We start from the raw sequence: 15147 nt of genomic DNA, 5'->3' as shown, positions 1-15147 counted from the left end.
TCCGGGAACTGCCGCGTACGGATAGCCTCCTCGGCTGAGGCGTATCACCAGGGACCAGCACTAAGGCAAGCGCGGCCGGAGACAGACACCTCGCAGTTGTCCAACGCTAGCAGCGAGTATGCAAATGAGTGTGCATCTTTGACGAGTGTGCTGTGATCTAGATGCCCGGAAGGCTGGGCTCATAGCAGCTGGTGCGCAGGCCCCATCGCTAGCCTCACACGCAAGTTGCTGGTCTATCTTGGAGGGCGGCGGGCGTCCCTGCTGCAATCAGCACTTGCTTTGCCAGTAGCGATGGCCCAGGTCATGGTATCTGGTCCACGCTGAATGTCACGCAAGGATGCGCCTACTGCTCGAGAGGACCAGCACGGCATCTGCCGGTCTACGGGCGCACGTGCTCTCCCATTGTGGCAAGCACAGGGAAGGAGTGGTCGCCAGTGGGGCAGCTAGACGTGCTGGCCGGCGCCGCCATGCACAGGTGAAGCAGCTGCCCCTCCATGAATACGCTACCCTGCCCACATAGCTGCGTCCCTTGAGCTGCTCGTGGCCATGGGTACCTATGACACGGCAGATGCCGAAGGGCGTCGTAAGGGACCCCCATGCCCCTTATCGAGCAAGCTGGCGCGACATAGCCGGCCCTGTGCGGGGGGGCGCTGTTCTAGGAGACGGTGGCCGCCACGGACACGTCCGTTCTAGTAGTAAACGGCGGACCTCCGTGACGGCGTCCGTTATCATGGCTTCCATCTGCATGTCGAGTCTAGCTGCTGACTGGCCCGGACAGGCGGCAGGCGAGACCCTGGGCCGCTCGCACGTAACCCAGCGGCTGTCTGCTCAGTCGAAGGGATGCAGCCTTAAATATGCGTCCACAGGGCAGCATCCGCCGCCGATGGGAACGACTCAACCGCTCTTCTAGCTTTAGCTAAACAGTCCTGTCCTCGAAGTGCACCGGGAGGCCCTTGTCCAGCACACATCATACGATATTCGGAGGTCATGAAGTGCGTATTCGGTGCGTCTATCAGACGTCAATACGGCTGGATTAGCCGTCCTATTGCCAGGTTGTGCCGCCTCGAGTTAGCAGAGAGCTATGCTCCACCCTCTGCAGGCTGCTCTCTCAGTCGCGGCTCAGCCCTTGCCCCGGAATTCCGATACCATTCAGGCTCTGCCTCGTCCGCCCGCTGCACTGTAGTGTAGGAGCGCAGGCCTCGGTCCACAGGATGCTTATGGGCATAACCCAACAACCTAATATATGCAACAGTGGTTCGCATCCTCCTGAACCACGCTTTGCTTGTCGACTTATTGTAGTAAGCTACGTGTCTATCAGCTCCTGTATCTCTCCTGCGATAGATACATTATGCAGGCCTAACAATGCCTCAGTCATTCCTTGAATGCATCCATGAAAGTCGCCCGTAACCGCCTACTTTTTAGTTTGATGTTTCTGTACATGATTTGTGGCCGCCACGTCTAGCCGTACATTCTTCGGTGCCTGGCACCTTCGGAGTAGTCTATTAACTGTGAACAACGTTCGCGCATTTAAGAATCACAAATAATGGACGCTAGATCTTTTGCTCACTGCTACACTGCAGTCAATGACTCCCTACAAGTGACCTGTTACTAATTATACTTGCTGGTGTTAGATACATGACAGCATAAGCACACGCTGTAGCGGTCGGTGCTCTCTGTTTGCTTTTGAGATCCAAGTCTCTATCGATATGGTACTTGTCCCGCTTGCATTGTTGGCATTTGCACGCCTGGGTTTGTCAAGACCGCTGTGGTAATGAGACAGTGCCTCGTCTTTGTGTATTGAATGACTCCGGTAGACCATATGAAAGGCTGTTCGGCTGTTTCTGGCTAAGCCTGATGGTATCTTCTTTGCATGCCAAATAACGGGCATCACACGGCTCCACAAGAGAGATGCCTGCTCGCCATCCTACTGCAGATCCAAAAGCACTCTCCGACTAGCAGCCCTCTTTAGCATTTGCTTGATGTAGCTAAGAGAAGTCTCCGTGCTTCTGTTCCTCGATACGCTTACACTGCTTCTCCCATAAAGCATTTCTTGAGGGTTACATGCGCATTCACTATCTTATATACAGGATGAACGCGAACGGCCAAGTGGTTTGGCCAAGGATAGAACAGCTAACGAGTGATCAACTCGCCCACTTGCATTCTTCCCATACGCTGGAGTTGTAACAGCTTCAACTCGACTACTTTGTAGTCTAACCATCAACTCCGTGTGGCTCAACTTCAAGCACAACCACACACCCCACTGGCAAAGTCCTAATTCTCAGCAAGCTATTGGGTGGTGTTACAATGACATAACTATCCAAATTAGATTCAGCCTTCTTGGCTTCTGTCTACACCAGTGTTACTAAAGTATCTTTGAAGGAAGGATCCTTTCACCTGTATCTGAGACCCTCTCTTCGGCCTTTCTCAGTATAAGATATGGGTTTCTCTACTCCTTGAATGCTCCCCCAAGAAATGCGGCAGCAAGCACACATAGGCCTGTCACAGTAGCAGCTAGCAAGCGGGGTCTGTATCGAGCCTCAGAGGACACGTCGCCTTCTTCATCAGGCAAACCCCCGTCCTCTTCTGGTGAATATGTGACCCTGATGCTGTTTGAGACAAACACATCTTCGCGAAGTGTGGTACGGTCGGGTTCTCCGATCTCAGATGGGACAAAGAGAAGCCTTATCAGTCATGCTATCTGAAAAATACGTATAGGATATACGTAGTTTAAAAGTTTGAAAGGCAATTAAGTAGATTGTCTTTCTTGCAATGAGCTAGGTAGCTCAAGAACTAGAGAGTCGATCTGTGCCGAAGTCAGGCGACAAGCCAGCCCCGTTCTGATCAGTGCTAACAATGGACCAACTCCAAACTTATTAGTGGAGATAGCGACGCGTATGTCATCCGTACTTCCAAAATAGAGATCTATGTAAGAGCGCACGAGTTCAAAGTGTTGCTGTATCTCAACTCTCTGTAAGCAAAAATCTGGAAGGACGCTGTTAAGGAAGCTGTGAAGGCTGCAATAGTCATACATTAGACACGTTCTGCCGTATGCAGTGTACACTGGAATGCTGCTAGCAGATGCTATGAAGCATTGACATGCATGTATTACAAACGCATTATAAAACTGATAGTTAAAAAGGGAACAAGTTGGGCGCCCCACAGAGCCAGTTGGAGGAGTAACTATGCTGAGAACAGAATCAGTACTAGAGACACTGATGCTGCTTTGGGTTGCTAAAACGCCAAATCGTAAGTTATAGAAATTATTTTTCAGAGTTGAAATAAGCTTGCTGGAATATACTGTTTTACTTGCTCGGTCTACCTTTGCCTCTTTTCGATATTCCCCAGCTGCATTCTTAATAGTTGTGTACATTATCTCAACAAGATTGAAGTTTCTATTCAATTCGCTTGCTATAATACTCTGTATCACCGACTCAATAGCAGCATAAACAGATTGCAAAGACCTTATGGATAACATGGCGGAGTCAGCGAGCGGCTGGCTTGTTGATGTAAGCATAGAGGGGTTACATGACTCTGATGCAAATATATCACTCTCATCACAAGCAATCTGCCCATCTTCCACTGGCTGGGGTGGTGGTAATTCCTCTGTAGCAGACAAGTCCTTGGGGTCCTCAGAATGCTGTTGCTTGTCACGGTCATAAGCTGCAGGCATTTGGGTCTCAAGATATAATTTTTCGGATATACTATGAATTATATTCTGAAGAAGATAGTACGCGTTTAGCTCCTCAACTGTTTCTGCCAAGCTTTCTCGAAGCGTTATGCCCGTTGCATCTGTCAATAATGTATACTTCTTGGAGTGCTGGAAAATGTTAGAGATTGTTAATGAGTATTCACGTAGCAAGCCTAACAATATGTGCTCTGAGCCAGGCCCTAGCCGAGAACTGTCAACAAAGAGGCTATCTGTCAAGCGCTGGTGGATGCTGGTGGCATAGGTTTGAAACTTTGTCCTGATACTGCATTGCATTGCTGTGTAAGGAATCTTAGACTCTCTGAAGATATGGAAGAGAAGAATTCGAAATGCAAGCTGTTGAACTGCATCTACAAGCATGGCTGCCTTCTGCAGTTTATCATGTGTAAGAATATCTACTGCACACTCAAGTACAACTACGCAATCCACCAGAGACCTGGTCGCGCTAGATCTATGAATATAGTACTCCCCTCGTTTGTGAAAGGAGGAGTGCCACTGTGGGTCAAAGATAGAACGAAACGCAAGCACCTTTTGGTCGTAGCAACTGTCATTCTTGATATGCTTGAGGAGAATAGGCACAACAAGTGTCCTAATATCATTGGGGCCGCCACTCTGTTGAGATAGCTCCAAAAGGATGTTAGTGCTATCAAAGCCATTACCTCTCAAAGTGGACAGTACAATCCATGGCATCTCCATACTCTCGAGAAGCTCGTAATAAGTGTCAAATGCATTGACGAAGAGATCAGCCAGAAAAAGGCTGCGCATCTTCATATATGCACTAAGAGTCAGATTATCAATGCAGGTACTGATGGCCATTGATAGTCTTGTTGTAGAGGCACCTACTTCATCTTCAGAGAGGGAGAAACAATGTGTCAAAAGAAAGTTAGTATAGTGCTGGATCAGAAAAAGAAGAATCGCATTGTTTATGTGCTCTTTGAAAATGTCTGCACAACTAAGAGTGGCATAAGTCTGCTTATCTCTAACTCTGACCATTGCCTTGGATACTTCTTCAAATACTTTGCTACCAGCAGTAAAAAAGGAAACACGGATAACTTCAAGAGCTTTCTCGTGCACAGCTCGATGCACAAAGGTATATACCCAGAGGATATCTTCAAATGAAGACGAATTCTGGAGCTTTGTCATGATGTAACTATGAAAGGTAGATGTCACAGAAGATACTTCTATGAAGGCGATCCCCCGAGAGAGGATATTAATTAGCACATCGATACCTTTGTCTGAAGCCCCGATTAGCTCTGCAAAGTAGCTACTCTGGATCTGATTGTGTGACATTTGATCTAGCGGAGGTACATGTCTATGTAGTTCGTCAAGAGGAATCTTAATCAATAAAGAAAATGATACCAGATCCTCTGCATAAATATTTGATAACTCAATGGCCGCAGTGCACTCGTCACGCCGCCTGTGAGCCATAACACGTTCACGTTTCTCTTGTAAAGCTAGCAGCTTGTTAAGAACGTCGATTGTAAACTCAAGCCGTGACGATATTTGAACGAGCACGTATGGAGTAGTGTATGCGACCAATAAATCCCTTTCTGCAGTAATATTTATCAGCTCTGTGTCCACTGCAGCCTTCAACTCAAGGAGGTTAGAGGCTAGCGTAAGTGCTTCTTCCGTCAGCGCAGACTCCTCCGTTACCCACTGATGAAGCCGGCTGCACATCTCGCAGAGCAAGTTGCCAGATAAATCTCTTAGTCTATCAATCCCGGCAGGGGTGCTAAGAAATGAGTCATCTCGCTGCAAGATCGAGAGTACAATTTCGCGCGCCAGTAACTCTTCCCCCTTGTTGCTGTACTCAGCAGCAAAGGTGTCGAGATTCAAAAAGATTTTCTCTAATACAGAAGAAGAAATAGGATTGGCTAGATACTCTCCTACTGACGCTATGGGCTCGCTGGGACTTGTGGCGTACTCATAAAGAATATTACTGAGCTGCTCCATTTATCTTTTTTACGAATGATTCACAGCTTCAGTTTCAATCTGGCAGGTGCCTTTACAGAAGCACAGCTTGAGCACATACACCTGTGTTCCGCACATACACCTGCACCCGTAGTTCTCGAACAGCAGCATCAGCATCAACAGTCATGTCAACAGCCAAGCGTCTCCCCCGCACTTTTTCTTATCAAATATACGGGGCAATCTGGAGAATATCAGGAGCAGCAAGTGGATCTAGACGTATTGGATAGCAGACAGGTTCAGCTGCAGACAGACTTATCTGTGCCGGCATGGCACGAGCTACCACGGCAAAATCACATCCTGCCACCTCATCAACCAACTCTGTCACCCTCCATGGTTCCACTGCCTCAACAACCCAATCAGCTCTCGCAACCTGACATAGCATCGATTGTTTCAACTGCAGAATGTCTAAGCTCTAGACGACAGATGGACAGTTCAACCCAGCACATAACTACTATGCAAGTTTCACAGCTGCTAGATACTGTTACTGATTGCATGAGCCAGAGCCAGCTTATGCAAAGTTCCCAGCTGTGTTCGCAGATACTTAAAGAAGAGCACATGCAAATGCGCCGATCCCTTCAGCTATCCCATGCAGACTATAAGCTTAAATCATATTACCCTAACCGGGCCCTTAGGACCTATCCATGTCACGCATACCTTGCGAAGCTAATCAAAAACAAGGGCTATATGGCCACGATACCGTACTTACGCGTCTCCAATGAACACGGAACGTTAATCTTCGGCTCATTGGCAGTTGGGATGCTGGATCTCCGTGAAATATCAATTAGCCGGGGCACAATAGATCTAAAAGGACCCTTTCAGAGAATGCACTGTGCAGTCATTTTAACCATTCACAGCAACAGCCGGCCATCTGAAAAAGACCTCGAGGAGCTATGCATGCAAATAGAGTTAAAGCACCAGCAGTATGGTTCCATCTGCATACACACAAGAGACGTGATAGGCTCTGCTAATACTGACTCTGATTGCATCATCAAGGTGTCTTTCTCACTTAATTGTGGCGCAAAGTCAAGCACAATTGTGTAGCTTAAGTCGTGAATCAATTTACAACAATAGAAGGATAGTCATGAAGCCAGACAACGCATTACCAAGACCAGTATCTCCACGTCCTATCACGAAGCTTATTAATTCCTTTAGCGCTCTTTCCAGTGGGACGTCTCTCGTTGGGCTTTGATGGATCGAAAATACGGTTTGGATTGCATAGACGGAGAACGAGCTTGCGCATTTCATCATAGAAGAACATGAAGGCACAGAACGGAAGTGTCCATACCCAGGACATACCAGATATGGAGCGAGTTAGAAACGCGACGTGGAAGATGGGGATGTACGCAAATGCAGCAGCAAGACCTATCTGAAGGAACAGCCCACCTAGCATCATCCAGTTCATTTTCTGCTTGAATATGGAGTTTAGGCGCGTCCTAGACACAATTGCATCAAAGAATTGTGATTCTATAACACTGATGAAAGATGCGGTTTGGCCGTAATAAAATATATCGTCAGCAACTTTGCGTATGGCATCTAGGTCGTTTGCGTCTTTAATTGGAATAGAGCCTCTGTAAGAGTCTGCTATTGTGGATCCGTTCTTGCTCAGAAAGTCCTTAATATAGCCTGCAAGCCGCTCAGGAAACACACTGTGTTTGATATCAACAAACAGTTTTGTAGTGTTAAGAAGATCAACTTTAGTATCATCTTGGAAAATAAATCTGGCACGTATCTCAGAGAGGATCGTTAACATAAACGTACATATGAGTGCAAGGGCTTGTATAATTCCCATCTGCCCGTAGGCGAAACCAAGCAAACGTCCATCGATAAGAGTATCTTTCTTCAGATCACGCGGAGGCCTTATCATTATATCGGTTTCTTCGCCTTCATAGGCCATGGCAAAGGCTGGCCAGATGTCGCTGAAGACGTCCACAAGCAAGATCATTATGCTAGACATGGCGTTAGGGAAGCCGAAGAGGACAAAGAGTAGGAAGGGCAGCAGTTGGGGAACCGCTGACGTAATGGTGTAGGCTAGAGACTTGCGGAGGTTCTCGAAAATCAGGCGACCCTCCATGACTCCCGTGACAATGCTATTGAAGCTATTGTCTAGAAGAATAATATTTCCAGCATCTCTAGCAACATCGGATCCACTAGCCATGGCTACTCCGATGTCTGCGCACTTCAGGGCTGGGGCGTCGTTGGAGCCGTCTCCAGACACCGCTACCACCTTCCCGTTGTTCTTGTAGGCGTCAACAATGGCAAGCTTCTGGTCCGGGGTTGTACGTGCGAAAACAATTGAAGAGTATATGGCTACAAACTCCTGAAGATGTAAGGGTGAAAGGTTTATCAAAACATCTCCTGTCATAACAGCAGACGTCTTGAGGAGGTCACTGGGTGGAAAGGGAGAGAACTGGGCGCGGTTGTTGCGCGAGAATTTGTTGAGATCCTCCTTGTATCCACCCTTTTTCTTACACCAGGATTTCTTTGTTTTCTTCGCCGTTGCGTCAATCTCTGCATCACCCTGATTGCCATTGCTGGTAGCGGCTTTGTTATCTGCCAGCTTTTGGAACTGCTCAGCTGCAGAGCTGAAACGTGTAACAAATGGATCATTCTTCTGCAGATTCAAAGATTGTGGGGTCGTATACATATCGACGTCGTCAACATCCTTGATGATGCTCACCTGGGCTGCAATGGCTTGCGCTGTCAGATAGTGGTCGCCTGTAACCATTGCCACAGAGATATGTGCTTTAGAACACTGCTGCACCGATGCAAGAACCCCATCCTTTGGAGGATCGTGGAGGGAAATAAGCCCTACGAAAACCATTTCATGAATCCCAGGGAAGTCTACTGACTCTGCATCATAAAATATCTTACCCTCAAGGCCGTCGATTGGCGTAGTGCTACGCTTCCCGTCTGGTATTATCCGAAATGCAAGACCGAGTACTCTTTCCCCAAATCCTGCGATTCTTTCGTAAGCAGCAGAGTACGATATCATGAACTTGTTCCGCTCCGCAATACCTTGCTCTGTATTCGGGTCTATACAGCTGATGCTGCCTTCAAAGTCGTCATTGAGGTAGTAGGTACAGCGCTCGATAATGCGCTCAGGAGCCCCCTTCATAACGGCCAGATGAACGCCCTTGGCTAGTCCACACTCGTCTCTATAGTATTTGCTCACATCTTCTCCAAAAAGATTTTTATGATTGCTAGATACAAAGGCTCGACGAAGAAAATCTTCGGAAAGAGCGTGTATAGAAGACTGAAACTTGTTCGTGCTGTTGAAAGGTAACTCCGCAATTTTGGGCGCGATGTCCTCCGGTGTAAATGAGATTCCAAGCGACGAATACTCCGCTGTGGCAGTCGTGAATCGGAGGATACCTGCCTCTGAGGCATCCCCCTTCACTGCTTTGTGGAACAGATTGCTAGATTGATTTTCAGGAGTGTCAATGAAGCTAGAGCGAGAACACAGTTTGGCAATGATGTAATACATTCTCCACGAGAGCGTAGTTGTGTAGCTGAATGAGCTGCCTGGCCTGCATTGTGGGGGAACTTCGGACAGGTCTTGGTTGGAAAGATGGTACTCAGGTCTACTGATACTAAAAGAACCCTTAGCAAAGTTCGGATTGCAATCACACAGTTGAGGCTCAGTATCAAAGAACTCCTTACGCGGCGCCCAAAGATGGGAGACGTTCATCTGGTTGGCCGTAATTGTCCCTGTTTTATCGCTACATATTACAGAGCAAGAGCCCAATGTCTCGACAGAAGAGAGCTGCTTTACAAGGATATTCTTATTCTTCATACGCTTGGCAGCCAACGTTAGGGAGACAGCGATTGTCAAAGACAGCCCCTCAGGGACGTTGGCCACGATAATTCCTACTCCAAACAAGAAGGATTCCAGCCATTCGATCCCCAGCGACAAGCTCAAGATGAAGAACAACACTCCAATACAGATGGCGATTATAGAGATAAGCTTAACAAAGCGGTTTATCTCCACCTGAATGGGCGTCAATTCCTGTTTCTGTGAGTTAATGGAGTGAGCCAGTTTACCCATCATAGTGTTTGCCCCTGTCTCAACAACAATGCCCCGCCCTTCACCGTTGAGAATAAGGGTAGTGAAGAACCCTATGTTAGCCGCTTCTAGTGGATGCACGTTCTCGGGACTGGGCTCTGTCTTGCGGGTCTGAGGCTCGCTTTCTCCCGTGAAGCTGGACATGTCAACCTTCAAAGAGTTTGCTTGGAATATCCTGACATCTGCTGGTATCTTGCTCCCGTTGCGGAGAATCACTACATCGCCCCTGACCAGCGTTTCTGAGTCCACTTCAACCTCCTTACCATCTATCAACACCCATGCTCTATTTGGCGTAAGGTTGGCAAAAGAGCTCATGATGCTTGTCGTTTTGGCTTCTTGGAAGTAGGTGATAAGCCCGCTCATTATATTGATCAAAATAAGGGCTATTCCTAGATAAATGTTATGCATTTCCTCGTGACCCTGAACATACTTTTGAATTAGGAAACTTATTATTGATACTATCGCCGCCACCCAGAGCAGTATGGCAAAGAAGTCGCGTTGCGTCTTCAGGAAAAGGACGCAGCCATTGGGCTTCTTTGGTTCGGGGACCTTGTTTGGACCATTCTGCTTGAGAAGAAGCTCACGTTGTTCCTGCGTAAGCCCCTTTTCGGGGTCCACACCGAGCCGCGCCTGGACCTGCTTGACCGTCTTCATATGGTAGTCAAAAGCGAGGAGATCGACCGCTTTCTCCGTCTCCTTTTTGATTTCTAGCTTCCGTGGATCATCCGCTGTAGCATCTGCCGGATCACGGATCCCAACGAGGCTACGACGCTGTGCCATAGAGAGACGAGTAAAGTCGTGGTTTCCGGCCCTTTCAAGGGTTGCTTCCTGATGCTTCATCTCAAAAGTGCCCCTCTGCTCAAGCTGTTTCACGTAGGTAACGAGGTCAATGGATACCTTTCTGCCTGTTCCGAGAACTCCCGACCCCGCAGCATTGGGGAGTGATGGCTCTCCACGAGTCCCTGTCAGGCTAACCCTGTGGCCTGTATAGTTGTACGGACTTCCAGAATGGGTGCGCCCGCTATCCTGAGCCCCGGAGCTCATTCCACAGATTTTTAAAATGTATAACGTCTTCAGACGTACAAAATAGCTTTGATTGCTTGTTGAGATGATAATTACTTTGAGAAAGATTAGCGCTTTTTCTGGTGGAAGCCTCTTGCGCAGTATGTAACCTGCTTCTGTAGCTCTTACATCAAGTGGTTGCTGGTGGGGTAAACTGCTGTTCAGTATTTTAATTAACTTTGGCTAAGACTTCAATCATTATTTAATATGCCATAGTGTAATAAATGATTGTCATAATTAATGACCTCACATGGAGACTTACATTCTTCAGAAGGCGACTCTGGGAATGGAAGGAGAGAGGGACATCTTCTTCAACCGGGAGTTTATTGGGATCTTCTCAGTGAGCTGATGCCCGTGGTTTTACGGGTTGTTCTGCCCCGGCTGAATACTCCGCACGAAGACATCAACACAGATACGTTTTTGCAATTTTTGGGATCTTGCAAGCGCATTCATTCTGAATGGCAAGATGCTCCATCTTCAAAGACCAGTCTCCTGTCCGAAGTAACTGTTTTGGAATTTCTGATAGCTGCATGCGACGTGGTCCTTGACTTCGACTATTGTAATAATAGGAGACCAATGAGCTCTGCTGTGCAACTCTTCCGCAGGGCTGATCGCCGCTTCCGTCCTCCAGACCTCACTACCTATCATAGCGATCCTCCATTACTGGGGGTTTGGGCATTGGGCTGTGTCTCCTATGAACTTTCCTTTCTTCAACAAGTATCCGCAGCCTTACTGAAGGAGTATTATAATAGCAATCCCATTACAAACACCCAGGAGCTCATCCGGCGCTGCCTTGCAGCAAATCCACAGGAACGGATTTCGGCAGCGACCTTGCGGAATAGGGCCATGCAGGTTCTTGCAGCGGAGAAAAGGGTGGGTCTTTTCCTCACTCCCCCCAAGCAGAAGTTACTTACTAATCAGATTGATACTTCAAGCGACCCTCCACCGTTGAAAGATGCATGCATAAACATTTCTTCAGGCCTGACCATACGTGACAATCCATATGTATTTCCAGTAGGCTGCAGTGAGCCCCGTGAAGCAACACCCCTCGCAGTGGGAGCGCGATCACTGCTCATTGAGGCTGTACGTGAGGCCGATCTCAAACAGCTTAAAAGACTAATCGAGACTGGGCGCATATACCAGCATCTACGGCAGTATGATGTAGAGACCGGCAAGACAGCTTTAATGATTGCCGCAGAAATGGGGTCCGAAGAGATCGTTAGGGAGCTCTTGAATTTCAAGTGTACTCCCCAGAAATTCACTAATGCGCCTGCTAATTGCGCTGAAGAGACTAGAATCATCATGCATTTAGACAGGTGGTCTGAACAGAGGCATCAATTCCTTGTTCAGTGCCGAGGGTATCGCCCTGTTACAGAGGAGAAGCTTGCGGCACTTATGGAGCTAGGACAGACAACCGACCTTTTTTGTGCCCTGTCACTTGCCCTGAAGGCAGGACACTGGTCGTGCGTTAAACAATTGGCTCAGTATGAAGTTGGGCTTGCAGGGTTTACGCCTCTAATGGCCGCTGCGGTATCTGGGGACTCAAATCTTGTAATGCAGTCCCTTCAGTATCTTAATTGTCAGTGCGAGAGGATTACAGCAGCTATGCTTGCTGCCCTTTATGGGAACGTCAAGTGTCTTGAAATAATACTGTCTGCGCTTGTACCCGATATCCCCTCCGTCTCTACCAATTTAGATTGTCAAGAACACAAGCTCCCTTTGGAGCTCTTTTCTATCACCAACAAGGAAACAGGATACCTTAACATCTCCATGCTTGCCATCCTCACCGGTCACCCAGAATCAGTTCAAGTTTTACTGTTCCGGGTACCCTCAATAGCCAGATACCAGAACATGATGGGGCAAACGGCACTGATGTTCGCAGCCGCAAAGGGATATGATGCCTTGGTGACAGTGATGTTGCCGTACGAATTTGACCTCTGTGACAGGTATGGCCAAACAGTTGTATCCTACGCTGCCGGCTCGACAAGCTATGGCCCGGGATCTGTTGCGTGTCTTAATGCAGTGGCAGATTACTTTTTAGCCAATTGCTGCGTCACAGACATTATCTATAATACGCTTCGGGGCTCAATTACCCACATTGACGTCCATGACCCAGTGATTTCGGAACAGGTCAGTAAGACAGATTGTCTGGGCCGATGTGCGCTCATGTACGCTATTGAAACACACAATGCAACATTGATAAGCTCTCTTCTTGCTATCGAAGCGTCCATGCCATACAAACGTAAGAGAAACGGTTTGCAATCGGAGGATGAGGAGATAGTAAGTTCAAACATCATAGACTATGCACTCGATATCGGGGCATATATCGTTCTTCCTACAATTTGTGCATACTACGCTGCCAATCCCACAATATTTCTGCGTAGCCTCCCATGCAGCAAAAGAAACGGCCTCTATGGCTCTGAGCAAACTGAGCTCATGAAGGTAATTGAGGAACGTGGCCTTCATGCAGAGCATATACCTGGAGAGTACCTTGATGACTGCTGCAAGGTATCGGCGCTTAGACGCGGGCTAATGTCCGCTCTTGCGTTAGCTGCTTCCGGTAGTGACACAGAGTCTGTTTGCCCGTTGCTTCGTGAGCTATGTATACAGCTTTCACCGCGCAAGCCTGCGCTCTACTACGCAATTAGAGGGCAGAACGTAAGTTGTGCGAACCTTCTCCTGGCAGAGGTTCACCTATGGGGAGGAACGTATCTCATGGCATATGCTGCACTGGGAAATGCCACAGCTGTGGAGCAGCTCATCAAGCTGAATCATGGCATTCGGAGCTACAGCGAAGGGGGCTGGACGGCGCTTATGTTTGCTGCGCAGTACGGGCATACCAGTTGTGCCAAACTGCTGCTGGAGTATGAGGGAGGAATGGTGACAAATGAATGCTACAAGAGTGGTATTGGTGTGACTGCCCTCATAATCGCAATAAGGCACAACCATCTTGGCTGTGTGCAGGTCCTCTGCAGCAGAGAAAGAGATATTAAGACAAGGGACGGGCGGAAAGCAATCGATATAGCTCGCGAGGAAAATAGACGTAACCTTGTCTCTGTGCTTCTATAGTGCAACGTCAATTTCGTGTGGTTCGGAAGGGTGCTGTGTGTCGTTCTCGTGAACACGACCCTCATCCTTACCCCACTGTAACTTATCTGCTATAGTGTTCTCCACAAACATGTTCTCTAGAATGTGATAATTCGTCAACGCGTGAATTAGTACAATGAAGTCAGAGTACGTCGAGGGGTCTCTTCGGTAACAGCTCGTAACAGACTGAAACAGGGCAGCAGCACGGTTATAATGCCGGGACACAATTGCTCTTCTTTCCTCTAGCACAGCCTCCCGGGCTGCACAGACTTGTACGGACATGGTTATGTCAACCTGGTTTCCCAAATTCAACAATACAGGATCTACCCCAATGAAAGAAAGAAGCTCCGTGCTCTCGCTGGCTTCTCTGGAAACAAAGCACAATCTGTCCGAGGATGTAGAGTTACTGAACACGAACGCAGCGAGACCCGTTCTACCAATCCAGACTTCTGATCGCAATCGCTGGCCACTCAGCTGGTCCTCTGTATCAACGCCTAGCCTAGATTGGCGTGGAGTGCTCTGTGTCCGCAAGTCTATCATAAGGGGACAAGCATTCAGCTCTGGGAAGTCTGTTTCTGGAAATGGTGGAAATAGCTCGTCACGGAATTCCCGCGGAAGCTCAATAAAGGCGCGCACAAATGATGCCTTCATGTTTGTGATGGCGTCCTTTATTAGCATGCTTGTACGTGCAACCTTATTTTGCTGTACCTTGCGGAGCATGGCAGACATATCATGAAGATTGTGATCTAGATCGCTCTTGATACTGTTAATATCCGTATACGTTTGCTGTCTGCGCTGCTCCGTCGCCGCGCTGCAGTGACGGTCCAGGTTGAGCTTATCATACACCTCCATTAAAGCACAGCCTTGGTGTAGATATGTGAGAAGGACGATAAGACTGTCATCAGCCTCAAACATGCGCTTTCGACGGCGGGCACGTTTCTTACTAAACGCGGCGGCGTCTTGGTGATCTGGCTCTTGATTTTTGCGCTTAAGTAAGCTGATGCTCCACTGAACCCGCGGACGCAGAGACAGCACGATTTGTTCTGGGTCAGCGGTTCCAATTGCATGCAGCAGGCGCACCTGATCGGGGGTGAAGCCTGTCAGCATTGAACACCAGTGGTCCGAAGCTAAAATGACGTCTGCCAGCCGTGGCCGCTGAACGGTATTCGTCTGCTTTACAGCGCGCTGAATAGACACCCTGGTTTCGGCTGGCGCAGGCGCAAAGTAACTCCCGTGAGCCTGGCCAATCATGTGCAAA

General features: G+C 48.1%; 5 protein-coding genes across 5 annotated transcripts; 2 read left to right on the top strand and 3 right to left on the bottom strand.

Annotated features, from left to right (window-relative positions):
- Positions 1 to 2746: 2746 nt before the first annotated feature.
- Positions 2747 to 5659, bottom strand: GL50803_00102071 (uncharacterized protein; the record flags this gene model as incomplete). The annotated part of the gene is made up of 1 exon (XM_038045603.1): positions 2747 to 5659. The coding sequence occupies one exon, from the start codon at positions 5657 to 5659 to the stop codon at positions 2747 to 2749; it is 2913 nt and encodes a 970-aa protein (XP_037901758.1).
- Positions 5660 to 5674: 15 nt separating this feature from the next.
- Positions 5675 to 6718, top strand: GL50803_005474 (uncharacterized protein; the record flags this gene model as incomplete). Its single annotated transcript, XM_038046165.1, has 1 exon — positions 5675 to 6718. The coding sequence occupies one exon, from the start codon at positions 5675 to 5677 to the stop codon at positions 6716 to 6718; it is 1044 nt and encodes a 347-aa protein (XP_037901757.1).
- Positions 6719 to 6776: 58 nt separating this feature from the next.
- On the bottom strand, positions 6777 to 10784 carry GL50803_0096670 (Sodium/potassium-transporting ATPase subunit alpha; the record flags this gene model as incomplete). Its single annotated transcript, XM_001704587.1, has 1 exon — positions 6777 to 10784. One exon carries the CDS (start codon positions 10782 to 10784, stop codon positions 6777 to 6779), a length of 4008 nt encoding a protein of 1335 aa, XP_001704639.1.
- Positions 10785 to 11042: 258 nt separating this feature from the next.
- On the top strand, positions 11043 to 13871 carry GL50803_005468 (Ankyrin repeat protein 1; the record flags this gene model as incomplete). Its single annotated transcript, XM_001704588.1, has 1 exon — positions 11043 to 13871. The coding sequence occupies one exon, from the start codon at positions 11043 to 11045 to the stop codon at positions 13869 to 13871; it is 2829 nt and encodes a 942-aa protein (XP_001704640.1).
- GL50803_0017079 (uncharacterized protein) lies at positions 13866 to 15140 on the bottom strand (the record flags this gene model as incomplete). The annotated part of the gene is made up of 1 exon (XM_038045898.1): positions 13866 to 15140. One exon carries the CDS (start codon positions 15138 to 15140, stop codon positions 13866 to 13868), a length of 1275 nt encoding a protein of 424 aa, XP_037901756.1.
- Positions 15141 to 15147: the final 7 nt, after the last annotated feature.

Source organism: Giardia intestinalis, chromosome 2 (genome assembly GCF_000002435.2).
Source record: "Giardia intestinalis strain WB C6 chromosome 2, whole genome shotgun sequence".
Lineage (NCBI taxonomy): Eukaryota > Fornicata > Diplomonadida > Hexamitidae > Giardia > Giardia duodenalis.
The sequence above is the reverse complement of the archived record's forward strand: the minus strand, read 5'-3'. Positions and strand labels throughout refer to the sequence as shown.